Source organism: Hyperolius riggenbachi, chromosome 2 (genome assembly GCF_040937935.1).
Source record: "Hyperolius riggenbachi isolate aHypRig1 chromosome 2, aHypRig1.pri, whole genome shotgun sequence".
In the NCBI taxonomy this organism is placed as follows: domain Eukaryota; kingdom Metazoa; phylum Chordata; class Amphibia; order Anura; family Hyperoliidae; genus Hyperolius; species Hyperolius riggenbachi.
Window position 1 is genome coordinate 536,669,173 of NC_090647.1, and position 24,130 is coordinate 536,693,302.

General features: G+C 45.9%; 1 protein-coding gene and 1 long non-coding RNA gene across 4 annotated transcripts in view; one reads left to right on the forward strand and one right to left on the reverse strand.

Moving 5' to 3' along the window:
- The window catches only part of ADGRG7 (adhesion G protein-coupled receptor G7), a 92,528-nt gene that overhangs the window by 35,872 nt on the left and 32,526 nt on the right, over positions 1–24,130 (reverse strand). For all 3 annotated transcript variants that reach the window (XM_068266172.1, XM_068266173.1, XM_068266174.1), the window contains exons 4-9: positions 22,846–22,955; positions 20,141–20,275; positions 10,077–10,165; positions 6,558–6,694; positions 5,243–5,356; positions 1,321–1,478 (exon numbers count right to left, since the gene is read on the reverse strand). In XM_068266172.1, the coding sequence (XP_068122273.1) occupies positions 1,321–1,478; positions 5,243–5,356; positions 6,558–6,694; positions 10,077–10,165; positions 20,141–20,275; positions 22,846–22,955 (743 nt within the window). The remainder of the gene's footprint in view (positions 1–1,320; positions 1,479–5,242; positions 5,357–6,557; positions 6,695–10,076; positions 10,166–20,140; positions 20,276–22,845; positions 22,956–24,130) is intronic.
- The window catches only part of LOC137545067 (uncharacterized), a 48,492-nt gene that overhangs the window by 15,321 nt on the left and 9,041 nt on the right, over positions 1–24,130 (forward strand). The window lies entirely within an intron of this gene.

Sequence of the window (24,130 nt, forward strand, 5' to 3'; positions counted from 1 at the left end):
ATGCTAACCAGGCAATACAAAAGTAAAATATCTCTTTTAATTTTCTTCTCAATAGAATATCATTTACCAGATCCCCTGGCTCTTATTTGGTACATCTGCCGTAAAAGAGAAGTTTCAGTGCATGCTGTATTTATTTTTTTTACTCACTTTCTTTCCTTCCCTTTTCCCTTCAGACATACCTAACGCAGCCTGATTGGCTGAAGTTTCTTTCACTCCCTTTTCCCCTCCCACACCTCTGTTGCTCTCTGATTGGCCAATATTTCTTGTGCTGAGAAGCTGACAAAGTGACTCAGCTGAAATCCGTTCCATACAAATAAACCAGGTCTGCAAAGTCACACAATGATTTGTGAGGATGCACACAGCTGCAGAGCTATGTGGGAGTGTCTGAAGATTGGGAGGAGGGCCGGCAAGCAGAGTAAGGGAGGAAATGACTTCAGGATTGGCTTCAGACACAGGGATTCTAAGATGTAAACTGTCAGAAACAGAATTCTCTTTATTATATAAAACTCACTTAAATAAAAATGTGGACAGTGCAATACATACAGGGCTTGATTCACAAATCCGTGTTAACTGTTAACAGTTAGCACGCGAAGTGCCGCACACAGACTTTTTCATGTGCAAAGTCATGTGATCGCGGACATTTGCACGCGATAATGAGGACTTTTGCACGCAATCAGCTACCGATCGCATGCAAAAGTCAGCATTATCGCATGCAAGTATCCGGGACTTTGCATGTGAAAAAGTCAGTGTGCGGCACTTCGCGTGCTAACTGTTTAACGTGCTCACAGTTAACACGGGTTTGTGAATCAAGCCCATTGTATGTTATGTAAGTAGAGAAAGTATTTATTTACTAATATATCTGTTTTTTTCTGAGATAGTATGGCTAACAGCTCCCCTCTTTAAGAAAACAAATACATTCACATCATGGAGCCAACACTAGAATATCTAATAGGCTTTTATTTTAAAGATATCAACAGTATTTATAAGTAGTGAAGGTCGTAATTTGCTAATTACAATTTTGTGAAATTTAACGTAATTTTTAGGATTATGAATAGGATTGTAATGGAAGAATAGTATTTCCTAAAAATTAAGTACATTTTGCATAATCTTGTCAATACACTAATTTTCAATTCTGTATTATGTACCAATGTCTGTACTTTGTCTACACCATTGTTTGTTTTATTATGTACCCCCTGTTTGTTCCGTACTCTATACAGCACCATGGAATATTTTATAATTATTTATAAATTATTAATAATAATAATAATAATACAAATAATAATAATCTGCATATATTTTTTTGAAACGACACAAACATACCCTTTGGCTGAAGCTAAATTCTACATTTGCACGTATCTCATTGGAGATACTGGCGGAGATGATTTTCTTCCTATACTCCAGGCTTCTCTTATGTTTAGAACTAAATAAGTTATCATTCTGATAGAGGACAAAACCAACAGCTGCGTCAATATTAGAGTCTGCAATGAAAGAGCAAAGAATGGTCATTTGATTACATATTATTTAGTGCAAAACATTTATGCATACATGAAATTGTCTAAACATACAGTAAGGCAGCCATTGGAAGGTCGGGGGTCACTCTAAAGAGAAAACCTAGCAAGAACGGAAGGACAAAACGAACAAAACAAAAATCCTTCTACTTGCCTAGTACAGTATATCGGATAGATTTGCAGGATTTGCAGCTGAACTGTATGTTATAGAATTAGTATACCAATAAACTCCAAACCAAAGATAAAGTGGGATGATAGCTACTGTATTTTTTGGACCATAAGATGCTTCTGACCATGAGACCCACCTAGGTTTAAAGGACAAAATTCAGGGGAAAAAATATATTAAACCTGGTGCATCCACGGTGCCGAAACATCTTGTGGATCCCCCCCCCCTCCCCCCCATTATTAGGTCCTCCTTGTATCTCTTGTGTCCCCCTTGTACCTCTTGTGTCCTCCTTGTGCCTTGTTATGTCTCTTTTGTGTCCTCATTGTTTCCCACTTCTACCTCTTGTCCCCCTAGCACCCCCATGTCCCCCTTGTACCTTTTGTGTCCCCCTTGCGGCATTGATTGTTTTATTACACGCAGCAGGCACTAGGGAAGCAGTGAGGGAGAGAGGGCGTTGTGCCGCGGGCCTACGGAACAGGTGAGACATGGTGCTGCATCCACTGCGCAGTACACTCTGTAAGCAGGTATAGGTATATGGTACAGTATATATGTTATGAAACCCCAAGTAAAGGTGCCCATCAATGATACAATCTTGATTGTACAATCTTACCAAATCTATATACCCGTAGATTGCGGCGTATAAGACGACTGGGCGTATAAGATGACCCCCCCAATTTATATCCCAAGAGTTTGGGATATACTCGCAGTATAAGACTACCCCTCTTCCAATGCACAGCAAATAAAAAATAAAAAAACATCGTAAACTGGTGCTATGTATGAGCAGATACTGGTGCTGTACTGTATGTCGTACCCAGTCTATAACAGTATACAGGCGATTGACTGGTTGGACTGGTCAACTCTCCCTAAGCGGATCGGTCAGCTCTCCCTGTTTATCAGAGCGGTATGGAAGGATAAATTACGCTGTGCCCATAAAACACGCCTCTTTCACCCTTCTGACCCACCCTTGTATCCTATTTACCTCCTTCTGTGCCTCTCAGATCTCACACATGTGCGCCTGCGCCGCTTCACTACAGTCCTCAGCAGCGAGATCTGAGAGACTAACAGGATAGGGCATATCACCCGGCATCAATGACACCTGGCATATAAGACGACCCCTGTCTTTACAGAAGATTTTCAAGGGTTAAAAAGTAGCCTTATACAGCAGAATATACAGTAATAATAATGTTAACATTTGTATGGTGCTTCTCTCCTGTCAGACTAAAAGTTTTTGAGAGCCCTGCAGTGCTAAGGAGTCTTGCCCGAGGACTCCTTACTGAACAGGTACTGGCCCTAACCAGGATCAGAAACCTGGTATCAAGCCACTGTTATATAGTATAAGAGTAAACAGAGTGGATATGCTTTGATTGAATACTTTAGGTCCCTTTAGGTCCCTCATATTACATACAATACTAGTGGTAAGATTGTACAACCAAGATTGGTTTTATTAGTCGGTGCCTCTAATGCCTGGTACACACCATGCAATTGCACAACAGATAGACAAGTTGAATTGATTATTTCTACCAGGTTCAATCTGATTTCTGATTGTTTTTTGTTTTTGGAATCGGTTTTGTATAGAAGTGATTTGGAAAATCGATAAGAAAAACAATTGTGAACCAGATTGGACCTCTCGGAAATAATCGATTCGACCTGTCTATCTGATGGGAAATCGCACGGTGTGTACCAGGCATAGGATTTAAGCTAGGTTCACAGTGGGACGTTGTGGAGCTGCATTATAAACTCTTATAACGCAGCTTCCCGCACTGCAATGATGACTCTATGGGACGTTCACAGTGCGACGTTAGTGTCGTATGGTAACGTGTAGCGTTATGGTAACGCACTGCTGCAGTGCATTACTTCTAAAAACACACATGTTACTGGGTATAGGAAAGCATACTTTTCATGGCCTGTATGCTTTACTGTATGTGATGGTCCGGGCCGGCGCACCCATAGAGGCAAAGGGGGCATATGCCCCGAGGCCCCCGACCTCTGCAGAGCTAAATATTGCCTGCTCCCCCGCTCACTCTGCTCCCCGGGGCCCTTGCTAACAAGCTGCAGCAGCAATTACTCACCTCCTCAAGCGGATGGCATATTCCGGGCACTCTTGCCATGTTGTCCTCCACCTCTTCTATGACCTGGCGCGTGTTTACGCGTGCTGGATCATGGAGGAGGTGGAGGACAACATGATGAGTGCCCGGACTGTGCCGTCCGCCGGAAGAGGTGAGTAATTGCTCCTGCAGCTTGTTAGCAAGGGCCCCGAGAGCAGAGGTGATCGCCGTGAGGAGAGGGGTATTCAGGCAGGGGGCCCCCCCATTCAATTTGCCCCAGGGCCCCGGAGCCCTTTAAGCTGGCCCTGGTGATGGTAACGAAGAGATAATGTGCACTACCACCTTTCTTGGCGTTGCACTGTAGTAATGCATTGCGACTTTAAAGAGAACCCGAGGTGGCATTTCATTACGTTAGTGGGGCACAGAGGCTGGTTGGGCACACTAACACCAGCCTCTGTTGCCCCATCGTGTGCCTCAAAGACTCCCATGCTCGCCGCTATAGCTCCCGTAGTGCTGGCGACACGCAGCGCGTCGCCAGCACAATGTTTACCCTAGCGCTGTCTATCAGCGCCGCTCCCCCGCATCGCCGCTACCCGCCCGCGTCCCTTCCCTCCTATCAGCTGGAGGGAAGGGGCGCGGGCGGGTAGCGGCAATGCGGAGGAGGCGGGGGAGCGGCGCTGACAGACAGTGCTTATGTAAACATTGTGCTGGCGACACGCTGCGTGTAGCCAGCACTGCGGGGGTATAGCGGCGAGCAGGGGGGTCTTTAAGGCACACGATGGGGCAACAGAGGCTGGTGTTAGTGTGCCCAACCAGCCTCTGTGCCCCACTAACGTAATGAAATGCCACCTCGGGTTCTCTTTAAAGAGAAACTCCGACCAAGATTTGGACTTTATCCCAATCAGTAGCTGATACCCCCTTTTACATGACAAATCTATTGCATTTCACAAACAGACCATCGGGGGCGCTGTATGACTGATTTTGTGATGAAACCCCTCCCACAAGAAACTCTGGTACCGCGGTACTCTGGGCAAACTACCACAATGTAATAATGTTCACAGACAGGAAATGGCTGTTTACAGCTGTCTGTAACAGCCAAAACAGCTAGGAGCAGCTACATAACCTGCCCACAGTAAAAATGTCACCATGTGATAAATGTCAGAATGTAAATCTGGGAGAGGAAAGATTTTACAATGAGCAAACACTGACTAAATCATTTATACATAATTATTGTAAAAATTAAGCACTTTTTTTATTACATTATTTTCACTGGAGTTCCTCTTTAACGTCGCATCACAACGCAACGTCCCACTGTGAACGTAGCCTCAGACCAACCAGTTAATGTCAGAAGTCACATGATTGCTTGATCAAGATTCACCTGTGTGTAATAAAAGTGTCACATGATCTGTCAGAATAGGTTATACAAAGATCATGTGACAGTCTGTCACATGATCTTTGTATAACCTATTCTGAAATGTCCTCGAACTCTGCAGGCAGCATCACTTTTCAGCCCTTATACTTACTTTCTGCGGGTTTAATAAAAAGTTGGACATCTGCTGTTTCATTAAGTGCAAACTCGGAGGTGTTGTTATCTATTATAATTCTGTTGGTTATCAAGTCATCCCCGTCTGATAAACCTGCAGACATAGAAAAAGGCAAAAGTTACATATTCAGCGAAAACAACTATCAGACATTTTTGTATCTCTATTAGTTATGGTCAGAAATGCCTATTTCAACGGAATTCCGCATTCAGACAAATGTCTTTCTGATTTCTGTGGAATAGGTTTTTTTTTTCCTATTTTTGTTAATAAAGTACGGTACTTTAATTTTATTTTTTTTGCAGAAACTGGTATATTTTAGGGATGTGGCTATTATGCATAATCCACAATTCCAATTAGCAACCGCGGTACACTTCCCAGTTCTCTGATTGGCTTAATAATTCCAAGTCTTGTGATTAGCCTAAACATTCAGAGTTTTGGTACTCGGAAATGCAGCATTCCACGTAATTATCATTTCCAATGACCAATTTCCGACGCACAAAGCCGATATCCATACGGAAATTGGAAAATGGGAATTCCACGGTAATCGGAAGCTCATCTCTTCTCACGGTCCTTATTCAATTCACTTTTTCTGCTAACTTTACTCCTAGGTGATCATTTTACATCTTATTATGAATAAAATTACTTTTAAGCCACCAGCATGCACGACAGTACTTAGTATAATTTTGATAGCACTTTTTCACCTACTTTTTGGTATTTTTCTCAGTTGAAAAATTATCTCCTAGGAGAAAACGTAGGAGAAACAGTTTATTGTATATTGGCCTGAGGATTAAAGGGGGGGAATAACTCGTAGGACATAAAAAAAAATATACAAATCAGTATCTGGAATTTAAAGTGTATCAGAGACGAAATGAGAAAAGTCTTATGCATACCTGGGGCTTCCTCCAGCTCCATGCGCACGGGATCACTCACATGCCGCCGTCCTCCGCTGCCTGCAGCTCTGGTATTGGGTCCTGTTAGTTCTTCCAGTCGCAGCCAGTGTGCGCAAAAGGAAGTGCGCTCTCTACATATATATCTTGCACAGACTGGCCGCCACTGGAGGAAGTTACGGGACCCGGTACCAGGTGCGGGAAGTGGAGGATGGCGGCGTGGGTGCAATCCATGCGCATGGGGCTGGAGGAAGCCCCAGGTGTGCATAAAACTTTTTTTTTTATTTGGTCTCCGGTAACCTTTAAGCAGAAATGTTGATTTACAATCCCATGAACCCTGATAGGTTCAGTTTAAATACAAAATGATTCACAGATATCTAGAGCTCATGAGTGTCACAGATCTACTGCACCTCTCAATGCCAGGAATGAAATCCCGTTCTGACTCCTCGCAGGCAGGGTACGCTTCTCAACAGCAACACTCGGCTGCACCACAGACACAGTATCATTGCCGGTGCTCACAGAGTAGGATTCCATCTCCTTCGTCAAGCTGTAATGAGAAGCAAGCATAGGTTAGCAGTAATTGCCAAATCCAAAAATGTCATGAAATAAACAGCAGCATAAATTTAAGTCGTAATCTGGAAAGTACTATCAGAGCTGAATAAAGACCTAGCTGGAGATTAGGCATGGTAAAATGCCTGGACCCCCTTCTGCTAGAGACTTGAGTGACGCATACTGTACATGACACAGTGGACCTGGTTTACTAAGGCATCTCTCGCCTGCAGGCTATTGAATATCATGTATAAGGGCAATTTTACACTATCACAAACAAGTGGGATGGTAAGAGCTCATTTCTGAGAAGTAGAAGGGGTTCGGTGGTTCTTGTAAGGACTAAGAGCACCTAAACAAGAAGTAGAGAGAGAAAGTAGCCCAATGGTGCAGTATCGTTAGGTATATAGGGGGATGAAAGTATATAAGATTATATACTCACAAAGGTGGGTTGCAGTTCCAGAAACCACCGTATAAGCCTGCAGGGAATTCATCGTCCCCACACGGTGCTCCAGGTCCTGCTGGATACTGGACTGTCACTTTCCTGTAGTACAGGTGCGTAACTAGACAAAATAGGGTCAACCGGCAAATATGATAACATGGGGCCTGCTTGGTCCCTGAACCACATGAGGGTCACGTTATTAGGAGCCGGCGAATGGCGGCAGAGCGTGTTCTGCTGTGAAGCAGCATCAAGAAGCAGGAAAAAATTACAGACACTGCCGCTTCTCGCTACTCTGCATGTCAGAAGGAGGTGCAGGGATTGGTTTTGTGAGCGAACTGGGAGTTTATTTGCTAACTGGCTGCACTTGCGGTTGGGGAGAGGGGGGTGGAGGGGCCCCCAAAGCCTCTGCCCCCCCCCCTGGCAGTGGTGATTGTTACGCCCATGCTGTATTATGATAGACTTTCCTGAAAACTGTAAAGTCTATCACGAAGTCTGAGTGATAGAAGGCTGGGGTGGAGATGCCCACTGGCGTAGCAATAGGCATACCTCCCAACTTTTTGAGATGAGAAAGAGGGGCACTTAAGCCACGCCCCTGCCACACCCCTAGTGATTTCATAAGAAACATATGTTGTTTAATAATTCAAACCACACTGGTCCTTTTTATCCTGATTCATTTTCCTTCATATTAACATTTTAAAATTAGTAATATATACATTTAAAGGATGTGAATAAAGTTTCAATCAAGAGTAAATTAAACACATTTTTTAGTAGAGAAATATATATATTTACATAATAAGAGGGACAAAGTCCTGAAAGAGGGACAAATGAGGAGGAAAGGGGAATAGGGCTCCCAAAGAGGGACTGTCCTTCCAAAAGAGGGACAGTTGGGAGCTATGCAATAGGGGGTGCAGAGGTTTCAACAGCACCAGGGCCCTCCCTCAACACAGTATTAGCTCTTTATTGGTCCTGTGCTGGTAATCATCACTTCTATAGGTGCTTTGAATACTAGTTGTCATTAACAAGCTGTTCCCCATCCCATTCTAGCACTTCTGACACTGTAGTTACCATTGGCAGGTTTTGGTGCACCGTATCAATTGTTATGTATAGAATGTTGGGGGGGGGGGGGGCGCAATTTGAAACTTGCACTAGGGCCCACAACTTTAAAACATATTGTGTAAACGAGAGGTAATCGCTTACCTTTCCAAAAGATACAGACACCGTTTCAACTGGAAAAAAATAAAATATATATATACACACCTCCGAAGAGGTAAGTGATTACCTCCTTTACATGTTATGTTTATTAAACTTGTAACATCCATATATTTTGATCGCCTTCTCCCCACCCTTCTATCATTACCAGGAAACACCTGTCTTATAAATGGCTGTAGGTAAATTCTTCTGACAAACATAAAGGCATGTGACACCCTTTGGGTGCATACATGCATCCAATATTGATTGGGTAATGATTGTCCAATTTTACCAGCATGTAGTTTGAGAGGCAACATATTTTGAATAGTATGGACAGATGTGTAGGTAAGCTCTCACACTACATGTAAATAGTAAAATTGACCAGTCATTGGCCAATGAAAGAAGGATGTCTGTATACACCCTTATGGTAGATATACACAATATAATTTCCCGTCAGATCGATGGGTAAAATGGATCATTTCTGACATTTCCGATCTGTTCCCGATTGGTAATGGGATTGCTTTTCAGATCAATACGGGTCAAATTAATAAGTAATTCAGCTAAAAAGGTGAAACGAATATATGAAATGGACTCATTACATGCAAAGCGAGATATTCCAAGCCTTTATTTGTTATAATTTTGATGATTATGGCTTACAGTTTATGAGAAGAACCCCAAAATCAAAATCTCAGACCATTAGAATATTGTGAAAAGGTTCAATATCCTCGGCTCAGAGGGTCAGACTCTAATCAGCTAATTCATCCAAAACACCTGCCAAGGGTTCCTATTTCATATATTAGCCTCACCTTTTAGTTGAATTTTGCACGATATTCTAATTTTTCCGAGTTTCACCTGTATTTCCGAGTTGACTCAGTAGTATTGGACCAATGAGAGAATGCAGAATTTTACCGCAGTAATTGGAGTACCACGAAAATTTTGAGCCAATCACAAGACTCAAAAATAATCGGTGGTATGCAAGTATTGTGGTTGGTTTAAAATCACCACCGCAATCTGACTTTCGCAGAAAAATTCTGCATTGTCCGATTGGTCCAATGCTTCCGACTTCTGTGATTGGGCTAAAATTAGCGAGCAGCGGCAATTTTCCAATCGGAAATGCAAAAGTTGTAATTCTGCGGAATCCGAATGCGCATGGACTAAGGGCGTGTTCACACTGCAGGTGTTTTCGCCTTTTTTCGCCCGCACTAGGACAGGCATGGGCAAACTTGGCCCCCCAGCTGTTATGGAGCTACAAGTCCCACAATGCATTTGCCTTTATGAGTCATGACTGTGGCTGTCAGACTCCTGCAATGCATTGTGGGACTTGTAGTTCCTTAACAGCTGGAGGGCCAAGTTTGCCCATGCCTGGGCTATGAGAGGGTTCGTATCAGCACGGGTTGTGAGCTGTGCGGCTAGCAAAGTGGTGCCTGGACCATTTTTGAGGCAATTCCGCCTCAATGGAAGGTATAGGAGAAACGCAAAATGCTCACAAAATCGCTTTGTGTAGTGATTGCAGCAGTGTTTTTAAGAATAAATACATTGATTTATTCTTCTCCGGGTCAAAGAGTTCACTTCCTGACTTCAGGGCTTCAGGGAGTGAATTACAAAACCACTTGGAAAAAAACGCTTAGAATACTGCTAAGCACAAAAACGAATCGCCCACTCAAGCGCCGGGAATCGGAAAAAAAACACGCCTCAAAAACAGCCCAGCGCGAACGGACACGCAAGCAACTGTTCATAATATAATACTCCATACCTCTCAGCTTCACTGACATTCACGCTCTGAAATTCAGTAGTATTGGCACTCAGTATCTGGCTGACGGTGGCCACCGCAGACTGGCCCACCTGAAAAATAAATGCAACATGTTGTGTTCAACATTGTCTACATGCTAGGCTGTTCTCAGCCGAGGTGGCCGGTCCAAGTGCCAGCAGTGCTAATTCGGTCAGGGGCATTGCTAGGATCTGAAGAGATCTGGGGCACTTTTGGGCACTCCCACTCAGGGGCGTAGGAATAGGCCCTGCAGCCCCTGCGCCCGTGGGGGGGCCCGGCCCCCCCCCTGGGGCCCGCTCGGGGCCGTTTTGTGGGTGCTGGAGGGGTGGCAGCATGAGGGGAAAGCCTTGCCCACAGTCGGCGGGGAGAGGGGTAGTTCCCCCCTCTCCCTCACCTCGGGGCTCTCCCCTCTGCGCTCCCCTCCAGCTCGTAAGTGTCTGTGGGGCTGTGGTAGGCAGCGAGCGGCGGGCAGATACATACCTGCTTCCGTGCGTTCCATCGGAGACTTCTCCCTCTAGCAGCTGACGTCAGCCGGGAGCGCAGAGGGGAGAGCCCCGAGGTGAGGGAGAGGGGGGAACTACCCCTCTCCCCGCCGACTGTGGGCAAGGCTTTCCCCTCATGCTGCCACCCCTCCAGCACCCACAAAACGGCCGCGAGCGGGCCCCGGGGGGGGGGGGGGGGCCCGCTCAGAAAATCTGCAGGGGGGCCCGGTGGGGCCTAGTTACGCCCCTGCTCCCACTGGAAAATGGGTGTGGCCATGCACCAGAATGTGGATGTAGTCATGGGTGGCGACAAATTTACATGAACTTAACAGTGGTCTAAGTAGACGAGCCAAGCAAAATGCCCCCATAGAAGAACCACAGCTCCCTGCATGCCCCTAGAAAGGCATCACAGCACCCAGCATGGCACCACAGCAACCAGTATGCCCACATAGAGGCACCACAACACCCAGCATACCTCCAATTGATGCACCACAGCTCCCAGCATGCCCGCTATTGAGGCACCACCGCTGACTTTGCCTGGGGGACATCTGGGGCACCCCAGAATAGATCTGGGGCACGTGTCACTGATCTTTGGGCTTAGCAACACCCCTGAATCCAGTCATTGCGACAGCGGCCGTGGGGGATGCTGAGGGGGCTAAGGGAGCCAGGTCCTGTCTGTGGCATGAATAGAGCAGTCTCTGCATGTCACATGATATCCAGTCTCTGCAGGTCAGGTGACATGCAGAGGTGGGAACTGCTGAAAGTTGTACAGTGTCAGTGGTCCCAGTCTCTGCATGTCAGGGGGGCAGGGCCGGATTTCTAATTTTTACCGCCCAAAGCCCACTTTCACCAGCTGCCTCCAACCGGCAGCATCCTAACCACACCCCCCAGCGTGGCAGAGATTCGATTGTAGGGTCATCGGAAGACAGTGAAGTGATGGCAAGGATAATATAAGCTCCTCTGAGGACAGTTAGTGACATGATGGCAGGGATTATATTGTAAGCTTTTTGGCGGGCAGCACATTCGGTGAGTGACAGGCAGCGCAGAGATCACTGTAAGTGTCTGTTCGCTGCCCTGAGTGCAGGATTCGGCTGTTGGTAGCCACCCACTGCAATATGCAAATTCTGTGCAGCAGGATGAATGTTCAGCAGGCTAACTGCTATTACCACCCTGCTGCCCACAGCACGCCCCTTGTTTTCCTGGTGCCCTAGGCCATTGCCTATGTGGCCTTGCTTGAAATCCGGCCATATGCGGGGAAGGGGGGGGGGGGTCAAGGGGTACCCTAAACTCTAGGCACACAATATACTTTTTCCCATCTTATTTAACCAATTTGATCAAATCTGCTCAATACATCCGATTGAATGACTTTTGATCAATTTTGAGCCATTTATTGCGTAATTGGGCACAGTGGAAAATGTTGGTGTGAGTGGGGGAGGAGCCGCAGGGATTGATGGCTGCGTAGCGTGTTGCACTGCGTCAGCCAATACAACGCTTCCCAAAACGATCAGCACACAATAGAGTTCTGCTGAAATCAAATCGATATTCATCCTGTAGTGCGGTTCAAGAACCGATCGCTTTATCAGCAATTTATGATCAGTGAGGGGTGAATGAATTCTTTATACGGAAAAGGCCTGCTTTAACAGATCCCTAATAGGCAATCCATAAAGACAAACATTTTCCTTGACAGAACACACAGCCAGTGAGTATAATAATATATCTTTATCTCAGGTGGAATTTACACTGAGGTAATGTTTGGTTCAAAGATTAACTAGAAGAGGAAAATGTCGATATGTAATGCTAGAGACTGAGGTGACTTGCGAAGACACTGTAGCTAAGGAAAAATATATTGAAATGCTAATATTTATATAAAGCTTTTTTTGTTGGATTCAAAGCAATTGAGAGCTGCTGCTACTAACGGCAATTTAGTAGGCCACCCTAACAAAGCAGGTCAGTTGGGCAGGGGATCGGCAGGCATTTAATAGACGCCTATGGCAATTATTGGTAATCAGGCACCCAAGCAGTAAGATGTGGCTACAGAAGTAGCTGATCTGATAACACATAGGGAACCAATTGAAAAGCCAATTGTCTACATTGTAAAACAACACTACAAATAGTGGTTGATTCAGGCCCAGATAGGTGTTAGGCACAAGGAGGAGGGATGTTAGTGTTAGGCCCTAGGAGAAGGGATGTTAGTGTTAGGCACTAGGAGGAGGGGTGTCAGTGTTAGGCACTAGGAGGAGGGGAGTTAGTGTTAGGCACTAGAAGGAGGGATGTTAGTGTTAGGCACTAGGAGGAGGGATGTCGGTGTTAGGCACTAGGAGGAGACATGTTAGTGATAGACACTAGGGGAGACATGTTAGTGTTAGGCACTAGTAGTAGACATGTTAGTGTTAGGCACTAGGAGAAGGGATGTCAGTGTTAGGCACTAGGAGAAGGGATGTCAGTGTTAGGCACTAGGAGTAGACATGTTAGTGTTAGGCACTAGGAGAAGTGATGTCAGTGTTAGGCACTAGGAGGAGACACGTTAGTGTTAGGCACTAGGAGAAGGGATGTCAGTGTTAGGCACTAGGAGAAGGGATGTAAGTGTTAGGCACTAGGAGAAGGGATGTTAGTGTTAGGCACTAGGAGGAGGGGATGTTAGTGTTAGGCACTAGGAGGAGGGATGTTAGTGTTTAAGCACTAGGATGAGGGATGTCAGTGTTAGGCACTAGGAGGAGACATGTTAGTGTTAGGCACTAGGAGGATACATGTTAGTGTTAGGCACTAGGAGGAGGAATGTCAGTGTTAAGCACTAGGAGGAGGGATGTTAGTGTTAGGCACTAGGAGGAGGGGATGTTAGTGTTAGGCACTAGGAGGAGGGGATGTTAGTGTTAGGCACTAGGAGGAGGGGATGTTAGTGTTAGGCACTAGGAGGAGGGGATGTTAGTGTTAGGCACTAGGAGGAGGGGATGTTAGTGTTAGGCACTAGGAGGAGGGGATGTTAGTGTTAGGCACTAGGAGGAGGGGATGTTAGTGTTAGGCACTAGGAGGAGGGGATGTTAGTGTTAGGCACTAGGAGGAGGGGATGTTAGTGTTAGGCACTAGAAGGAGGGGATGTTAGTGTTAGGCACTAGGAGGAGGGGATGTTAGTGTTAGGCACTAGGAGGAGGGGATGTTAGTGTTAGGCACTAGGAGGAGGGGATGTTAGTGTTTAAGCACTAGGATGAGGGATGTCAGTGTTAAGCACTAGGAGGAGGGATATTAAGTGTTAGGCACTAGGAGGAGGGATGTCAGTGTTAGGCACTAGGAGGAGGGATGTCAATGTTAGGCACTAGGAGGAGGGGAGTTAGTGTTAGGCACTAGGAGGAGGGGAGTTAGTGTTAGGCACTAGTAGGAGAGATGTCAGTGTTAGGCACTAGGAGGATAGATGTAAGTGTTAGGCACTAGGAGAAGGGATGTAAGTGTTAGGCACTAGGAGGAGGGGATGTTAGTGTTAGGCACTAGGAGGAGGGATGTCAGTGTTAGGCACTAGGAGGAGGGATGTCAGTGTTAGGCACTAGGAGGAGGGATGTCAGTGTTAGGCACTAGGAGGAGGGATGTCAGTGTTAGGCACTAGGAGGAGGGATGTCAGTGTTAGGCACCAGGAGGAGGGATGTCAGTGTTAGGCACTAGGAGGAGGGGATGTCAGTGTTAGGCACTAGGAGGAGGGATGTCAGTGTTAGGCACTAGGAGGAGAGATGTCAGTGTTAGGCACTAGGAGAAGGGATGTAAGTGTTAGGCACTAGGAGAAGGAATGTTAGTGTTAGGCACTAGGACGAGGGATGTCAGAGTTAAGCACTAGGAGGAGGGGATGTTAGTGTTAAGCACTAGGAGGAGGGATGTTAGTGTTTAAGCACTAGGAGGAGGGATGTCAGTGTTAGGCACTAGGAGGAGGGATGTCAGTGTTAGGCACTAGGAGGAGACATTTTAGTGTTAGGCACTAGGAGGAGACATGTTAGTGTTAGGCACTAGGAGGAGACATGTTAGTGTTAGGCACTAGGAGGAGGGATGTCAGTGTTAGGCACTAGGAGGAGGGATGTCAGTGCTAGGCACTAGGAGGAGGGGATGTTAGTGTTAAGCACTAGGAGGAGGGGATGTTAGTGTTAGGCACTAGGAGGAGGGGATGTTAGTGTTAAGCAGTAGGAGGAGGGATGTCAGTGTTAGGCACTAGGAGGAGGGATGTCAGTGTTAGGCACTAGGAGGAGGGATGTCAGTGTTAGGCACTAGGAGGAGGGATGTCAGTGTTAGGCACTAGGAGGAGGGATGTCAGTGTTAGGCACTAGGAGGAGGGATGTCAATGTTAGGCACTAGGAGGAGGGGAGTTAGTGTTAGGCACTAGGAGGAGGGGATGTTAGTGTTAGGCACTAGGAGGTGACATGTTAGTGTTAGGCACTAGGAGGTGACATGTTAGTGTTAGGCACTAGGAGGTGACATGTTAGTGTTAGGCACTAGGAGAAGGGATGTCAGTGTTAGGCACTAGGAGGAGGGATGTCAGTGTTAGGCACTAGGAGGAGGGATGTCAGTGTTAGGCACTAGGAGGAGGGATGTCAGTGTTAGGCACTAGGAGGAGGGATGTCAGTGTTAGGCACTAGGAGGAGGGATGTCAGTGTTAGGCACTAGGAGGAGGGATGTCAGTGTTAGGCACTAGGAGGAGGGATGTCAGTGTTAGGCACTAGAAGGAGGGATGTCAGTGTTAGGCACTAGGAGGAGGGATGTCAATGTTAGGCACTAGGAGGAGGGGAGTTAGTGTTAGGCACTAGGAGGAGGGGAGTTAGTGTTAGGCACTAGGAGGAGAGATGTCAGTGTTAGGCACTAGGAGGAGAGATGTCAGTGTTAGGCACTAGGAGAAGGGATGTAAGTGTTAGGCACTAGGAGGAGAGATGTCAGTGTTAAGCACTAGGAGGAGGGATGTCAGTGTTAGGCACTAGGAGGAGGGGATGTTAGTGTTAAGCACTAGGAGGAGGGGATGTTAGTGTTAGGCACTAGGAGGAGGGGATGTTAGTGTTAGGCACTAGGAGGAGGGGATGTTAGTGTTAGGCACTAGGAGGAGGGGATGTTAGTGTTAGGCACTAGGAGGAGGGGATGTTAGTGTTAAGCAGTAGGAGGAGGGATGTCAGTGTTAGGCACTAGGAGGAGGGGATGTTAGTGTTAACCACCTGAGCGGTCTGGACGAGCTCAGCTCGTCCAACACCGCCGGAGGCTGCCGCTCAGGCCCTGCTGGGCCAATTTTAATGAAATAAAAAGCAGCACACGCAGCCGGCACTTTGCCAGCCGCGTGTGCTACCTGATCGCCGCCGCAGCGCGGCGATCCGCCGCGTGCAGCGGCGAAAGAGGGTCCCCCCAGCCGCCCGAGCCCAGCGTAGCCGGAACAAACAGTACCGGCCAGCGCTAAGGGCTGGATCGGAGGCGGCTGACGTCAGGACGTCGGCTGACGTCCATGACGTCACCCTGCTCGTCGCCATGGCGACGAGGTAAGCGAAACACGGAAGGCCGCTCATTGCGGCCTTCCGTGTTACTTCTGGCCGCCGGAGGCGATCAGAAGAACGCATCCGGAGCGCCCTCTAGTGGGCTTTCATGCAGCCAACTTTCAGTTGGCTGCCTGGAATATTTTTTTTTTATTTAAAAAAAACCCTCCCGCAGCCGCCCTGGCGATCTTATCAGAACGCCAGGGTGGTTAAGCACTAGGAGGAGGGGATGTTAGTGTTAGGCACTAGGAGGAGGGGATGTTAGTGTTAGGCACTAGGAGGAGGGGATGTTAGTGTTAAGCACTAGGAGGAGGGATGTCAGCGTTAGGCAATAGGAGGAGGGGATGTTAGTGTTAGGCACTAGGAGGAGGGATGTTAGTGTTTAAGCACTAGGATGAGGGATGTCAGTGTTAAGCACTAGGAGGAGGGATGTTAAGTGTTAGGCACTAGGAGGAGGGGATGTTAAGTGTTAGGCACTAGGAGGAGGGGATGTTAAGTGTTAGGCACTAGGAGGAGGGGATGTTAAGTGTTAGGCACTAGGAGGAGGGATGTTAAGTGTTAAGCACTAGGAGGAGGGATGTTAAGTGTTAGGCACTAGGAGGAGGGGATGTTAAGTGTTAGGCACTAGGAGGAGGGGATGTTAAGTGTTAGGCACTAGGAGGAGGGGATGTTAAGTGTTAGGCACTAGGAGGTGACATGTTAGTGTTAGGCACTAGGAGGTGACATGTTAGTGTTAGGCACTAGGAGGTGACATGTTAGTGTTCGGCACTAGGAGGTGACATGTTAGTGTTAGGCACTAGGAGGTGACATGTTAGTGTTAGGCACTAGGAGGTGACATGTTAGTGTTAGGCACTAGGAGGTGACATGTTAGTGTTAGGCACTAGGAGGTGACATGTTAGTGTTAGGCACTAGGAGGTGACATGTTAGTGTTAGGCACTAGGAGGTGACATGTTAGTGTTAGGCACTAGGAGGTGACATGTTAGTGTTAGGCACTAGGAGGTGACATGTTAGTGTTAGGTACTAGGAGGAGGGATGTCAGTGTTAGGCACTAGAAGGAGGGATGTCAGTGTTAGGCACTAGGAGGAGGGATGTCAGTGTTAGGCACTAGGAGGAGGGATGTCAGTGTTAGGCACTAGGAGGAGGGATGTCAGTGTTAGGCACTAGGAGGAGGAATGTCAGTGTTAGGCACTAACTAACTTTATTTTGGCTGCTGTGTACATCCCTCCACAAACATGTATGCAGCCTGCGCTCCAAGATCTCGCAGATCAAATCACTGAGGTGGAAAGGGAGTACCCAGATTCTTTTTTTATCATACTAGGGGATTTCAACAGTGCTAATCTTTCCAAAGAACTCCCCAAATACAGGCAACATGTCACAAGCGCAACTAGAGAAGGTAAGACACTTGATCACTGTTACACTACGACTAAGGACTCGTATTACTCTGTCAGCAGGGCAGCTTTGGGGAACTCTGATCATGCTGTTATACAGCTTATCCCAACATACATCCAAAGACTAAAAACTGCCAAACCTGTAGTGACCACAGTTAAGAAATGGACTAGTGAAGCTGTAGAAAAACTGCAGAGCTGCTTTGATTTAACTGACTGGAATTTATTTAAAGAATCCTCCAGTGACCTAAATGAATACACTGACGCTGTGACATCATATATTACCTTTTGTGAAGAGTCCTGCATCCCCACAAAAAAGTGCACCAGGTACAATAACGATAAACCCTGGTTCACATCACATCTTAGGAAGCTGCGCCTCGATAAAGAAAGGGCATATCGTACAGGCGATAAAGTCCTCTACAAAGCTGCAAAATACAAACTGCAGAGAGCCATTACCGCCGCAAAAAAAGATTATTCTCAAAAACTTGAGGAAAATTTTTCTAACGCAGACTCATCCACAATATGGAAATCTCTACATGAAATTACCAGCTACAGGAAGAAATCTCCTCCCCCCTCACTACATAACCTGCAGCTTGCAGATGAACTGAATACATTTTATTGCAGGTTTGACACTACCAACAAAAGCCAAACACAACAAGTCAATTTGCATCTCTGCCACAGGCAAACTGAACACTCTTCCTGCCAGCCAATGTCTCCACCCCCTGCGGTGCCTCAGCAACTACACAATCTGCTAACCTGTCCCCAGATGTGCATGCTCTAACAATATGCCAATCAGATGTAAATAGACTCTTTAAAAAACAAAACACCAGGAAAGCAATGGGACCAGACGCTGTGTCTGCGAAATGCTTGAATCTCTGTGCCGACCAATTAGCGCCTGTATTTACAGACATATTCAAAGCATCTCTAGAACTCTCAATTGTTCCTGCCTGTTTTAAATGCGCAACTATTGTACCAATTCAAAAAAAAACAAAACCTACATGTTTAAATGATTACAGGCCTGTTGCCCTGACATCACTGGTCATGAAAGCATTTGAAAAACTGATAATTACTTATCTGAAATCCATCACAGATCCCCTGCTGGACTCTTTGCAATTTGCCTACAGACCTAACAGATCCGCAGACGATGCCGTGAACATGTGTATGCATTATGCACTACAGCATTTAGATAACCCAGGAACCTACACCAGGATTTTATTTATAGATTTCAGCTCTGCATTTAATACCATAATTCCATCACTGCTGCACAGCAAGCTCTCCCAGCTACACATACCTGAATCCCTCTGCAAATGGATAACCGACTTCTTAACCGACAGAAGACAGCGTGTTAGACTTGGTAAACTCACATCAAGCTCTCTGACAGTCAGTACTGGTGCACCCCAGGGCTGTGTACTTTCCCCATTGCTGTACTCACTTTACACCAATGACTGCATCTCCACAGATCCATCTTTTAAGGTTCTGAAGTTTGCAGACGACACAACAGTTGTTGGTCTCATTCAAAACGGGGATGAGTCTGTATACAGGCATGTGGTGGGACAGCTTTCCTCCTGGTGCAGCAGCAACAACTTAGAACTAAATGCTCTCAAAACCATGGAGATGATAATAGACTTTAGGAGATCTCCCCCCCCAGCACCTCCCCTTAACCATAAATGGATCCACAATAACCCAAGTAGAGTCATTCAAGTTTCTTGGGTCCACGATCTCAAACGACTTAAAATGGGACAACAACACTGCCACTATTGTCAAGAAAGCACAACAGAGAATGTACCATCTGCGGCAGCTGAAAAAGTTTGGCCTACCTCAAAAGCTAATGGTGCAGTTCTACACTGCAATCATCGAATCCACCATAACATCATCCATGACTGTATGGTTCAGCTTCTGCTCAGCATTAGAAAAGGGGAGGCTGCAGCGCATCATCTGATCAGCGGAAAGGATAATTGGCTGTAGCTTACCTTCCCTGCAGGATCTTTACACTAGCAGGTGCAGAAAGAGAGCGACCAAAATTGCCTCTGACCCCTCTCACCCAGCTCACTCCATCTTCCAGCGCATGCCTTCAGGAGTAAGATTCCGGTCAATCGCTACCAAAACCTCCAGACACAGGAACAGTTTTTTTCCTCAAGCGGTAGCCATACTTAATGCTGAACCACGTTAGAGCTGCTAGGACTGAAAGTAATCAGCACAGAACTAAACATGAACAATTCTCACATTGCTTACTGCCACTATACTTATAATGTCCTTAACTTGTAATATTCACACTGTCTGTCCTTGTATTGTTTTTTGTTTGTGTTTGTTAAGCAACTGCCAAGACAAATTCCTTGTAGGTGCAAACTTACTTGGCGAAAATAAATTGATTCTGATTCTGATTCTGATTCTAAGCCGTGCTCAGACTTGACATGTCGTGTTCCTCCGCTGCCCAGTAACACCTCCATGTGTCAGCGCTTGACACGCGTCGGGCTACAACAGCTACAATTCGGCATTTAAATTGCACCCGTATTGCACTAGCAGACAGGAGACTGAACTGTCGGCAAACACGCAGTTCAGCCGCCCTTCTGAAAAGGTTGAAGTGTTAGTGTTCACCAGGCTGAATAGTGGAGAATTGGCTAAAAGGAAATAAACATGTCGGCCTCCCAATGCCACTTCAGGCTCCCTTTATGCAAGTGAAGTCTTGAATTTTTACGTACATCTTCTGTAGCATTCTGCAGCAGCCTGGTCACAATCCTCATAGCGTTAGTAATGTTGTCTGACTGCAGGTTTGTTGGATCTGATGTTAAGATTTGCGTGGTGGCCGCGACCTCCTCTGGGTTTTCTATTGCAGTCTGGAGTGGAGAGAAGACAGAACTTACGTTAAGGCGACATACCTCTGAGATTAAAACATCAAAACTCATTACTGGTGTTTCTAGATTGGAATCTTCCATAACTGGTGTAACTCAATTAACCTTGTAGCAATAAATCCCACATAGTGCTCAATAGCAGGAATGACATCACTTAAAGTGGCTCCGAGATAAACTTTTACTCATTGCATAATTGTGTTCCTTTCATGTAGTTCATAGGGCATTCCTCAAGCCTAATACTTTTTTGTTTTTGTTTTAATATTCTAATTTCCTATAAACTAAACAAGCCTCGCCCACAGCTTTTCACAGTGCCTTGGCATTTTCAGACAGTAGCAAGGGCTTATGGGAGCTCAGTCTGGGCAGGAGGAGGGGGAGGTGTTACTAGCCAGAGATTTCAGAGGCAGAGGGGAGGAGGGAGGAGGGGGAATTAGGTTTTCACAGGCTGAGGGCTGGAGATGCAGAGCAGCTTGCCTGTGTAATGTGACAAACACAACATGGCCGCTGTCATTGTAGCACAAGAATAAATAATCATAAACTGTTGAAGCTGTTTGCAGCTAGATTTGCTAAACTTTAGATAAGATATATAGACAAGTTACTTGTTATAGTTAGTTTTTCATCTCGGATCCGCTTGAAGGTTAAATTAGTTCATCTTCAATCACTAGTGACATCACACTGGGGTATCAAAATAGAATGCAAATTCATTCAATGAATAATCAGTACTCACAGCCGATTAAAAACACTTAAAAATGATCCTGCCGTGGAGCGTTGCCACACATGCTTCATACAACATATACTATCTCCATGCACAAAAACCCTGGCACCGGTACCACTACGGTTTTTCAAACCGACCTTGTGACTCCCCAATGGTGTAGGTTTTGCAGGCAACCTCGCCTATGCACAGGGGAGGTAATTAGTGTCACCTACATGGAATCCATCTAGCTGAGATACTAATTATCCCCCCTGTGCTACAAATAGTGGTGGATTCAGCACCAGCTATGGGGCCCCTTGACACCCACTAGGCTGCAAGCACCTGCCTAGGTTGAATGGTGGATGGATAGTGTACTGGTTAAGGGCTCTGCCTTTGACATGGGAGACCAGGGTTCAAATCCCGGCTAGGTCAAGTACCTATTCAGTAAGGAGTTCAAGGCAAGACTCCCTAACACTGCAGAGTGGCCTCTTGAGCGCGCCCCAGTGGCTGCAGCTCTTGAGCGCTTTGAGTCCAACAGAAGAAAAGCGCTATACAAATGTTCAGATTATTATTATTATTATTAATCCTGCTATGGGGGAGTATTACAGAGTTCCTATTTCATATATTGGTTTCACCTTTTAAGTTGAATTACTGAAATTAAATGGACTTTTGCATGGTATTCTAATTTTTCGAGTTTCCCCTGTAGAAACCCCCAGGTAAGCATACCGTATATACTGGCATATAAGCCGACCCGCGTATAAGCCGAGGTACCCACTTTTCCCTCAGAAACCAGGAAAAAGTGATTGACTCGCGTATAAGCCCCCTACCCAGTATAGTCCGCTCCACAGTAGCCTAATGTGCCCCCTGTGCAAGTCAGCCCTCTCCCCATAGCCAGATGTGCCACAAGGATGATACAGCTGTGTCTCGAGACACCACTAGATGGCATCATAGATATGAGACACAGTGATTGCCACACAGGAAGAATTCCCGATCATTGCACCACTGACACGTTGCATCCACGCACCGATTCAAAAGTCAGGGGATACAGGTAGTCTTGAGCAGCGCACTCTGCACACCATGTTGCAGTGAACGGGGGCCACAGCAGGGAGCTAGCTGGCAAGAGCATGATCACTAGTGCACAATTCTTAAAGGGAACCTGTACTGAGTAAAATTATTTAAAACAAACACATGAGGTAACTTCAAGTGAACATTATATAGTTACCTTGCCATCAGTTCCTCTCAGAAGCTCACCATTTTCTTTTGACAACAATCCCTTCCAGTTCTGACAACATTTTGTCAGAACTGAAATATATCAGTTGCTGTCAGTTATATATCAGTTGCTGTCAGTTATAGCTGAAAGGACAACTGATGTGCCAGGTAATGCCCTTGTATCCCTATGGCTCAAGTGGGCGATGTTACAGTTTAACAGTGTGCTGACCAGAAAGCTGTTATGTGGTAATGGCCATTTTCAAAATAGAGGACGGAGAATTCCATTGATCACAGTGGACAAACAGGATGCAGGAGAGGAGAAAAAGATTGAGGAGTACACTACACAGGAGGTAAGTATGACGTGTTTATATTTATTTTGACTTTTAATTTTCAGTACAGGTTTTCTTTAAGCATCTCTGCCAGTAACAAAACCTGCACCAACATATGTTCTGCTCCACTGGCTCGTATATAAGCCGAGGGGGGGGGGGGGGGGGGGGTTTAACTTTTCAGCACATTTTTTGTGTTGAAAAATTAGGCTTATATGCGAGTATATACAGTAAATCATTTTGTTTGAATCATATCAGGTGCACTTTAAATATATAGGGTTAAGAAAGAGCAACAGAATAGAGTTCACACCAAATACTCAGAAAACACTCACTTTGTTTGCCAGAGTCTCCAGGTTCTGGTCACAATTTTGAATTCTAGGAAGTCCTAAAGTTAAGTTGCCTCCATTGTTGACACACTGAATAGTAGCCTTGGGAGTGCCAGCTGCACAAATTACAGATTATATTATATAATATGCTTTACATATAATGGAGATAATGAAAAATAGATGCATGAAATCTAACACTGATCTAAGCTATTACTGGTCTAGTGTGAGCATTTAACCCCCAGCCTTGCCAACTTCACTCCTTCCCTGATCCTGATATAGTGAAAATAATAATAATTGGATGGGATGGGTTACCCTGGCTGAGTGCTTATGTTTTCCACTATGATAAGGACACCACCCTTTCCACAGCAATGAATATAGAGGTTTGCCTGAGCCAGATAAAAACTGAGAATGATTATAGTCAGATCACACTTTCATGTCTAATTAGCACAATGAATAGCATGTGCTTAATTCAAGAGAACCTGAGGCAGTGCAAGGGGGAGCAGATGGGACACATAGGCATGTTCTCTGCCTCATAACATGCCTTTGTGTCCCCCCACGACGCTCTCTGCCGCGCTATAGCCCCCCCAAAATTAGCAAAAATCATTGTCGCGGCTATCATGCGGCCAATTAAAGCATCGGCCGTTGCTGGGTAACGCACACTACGCTGCCACCAGCGCGCATAGCATGCTCCCTGCACTCATTAAATCGCGGTTGACTAACTTGCATAACAGTAGCTTACTCGTGCTGTTACACTGCGCTATCAATAGTGAATCAACCCCCTTGTCATAAAATTCCTTTTAAACGACCAGCAAGCAAGAAAATTCTGAGAATGAATACTTTTAGGGCCGTCACATGAGCAGTTGAACTGTGTGCTCAGCAGGCAGTTACCAGGCATCAGTAAGCAGTTACCAAGCAGCAACAAGCAGTTACCAGGCATCAGTAAGCAGTTACCAAGCAGCAACAAGCAGTTGTGAGAGTTCGACAGGCTTTTCACTGCCTATTAAATGCTCGTGTGAAAGGGCCCGAACACCAACTTTTGGGTACTTTTTCAATTGTAAAATGCTTAGTTTAAGGCCTCTTTTCCACGGACTGTTAATAGGCGGTGAAATGCCTCTCAAACTTTCACAACTGCTCACTGCTGCCTGGTAGCTGCTCGCTGAGCACAAAGTTCAACAGTCCTTGGTAAAGAGGCCTAAAGAGAAGATGAAAATTATCTTTTTAGGTGATAACTCAGGATAAAAAGTGAATTGCATATGGCCCCCTGTGTCTTGGCCAGCGTGAAGTAGAGGAA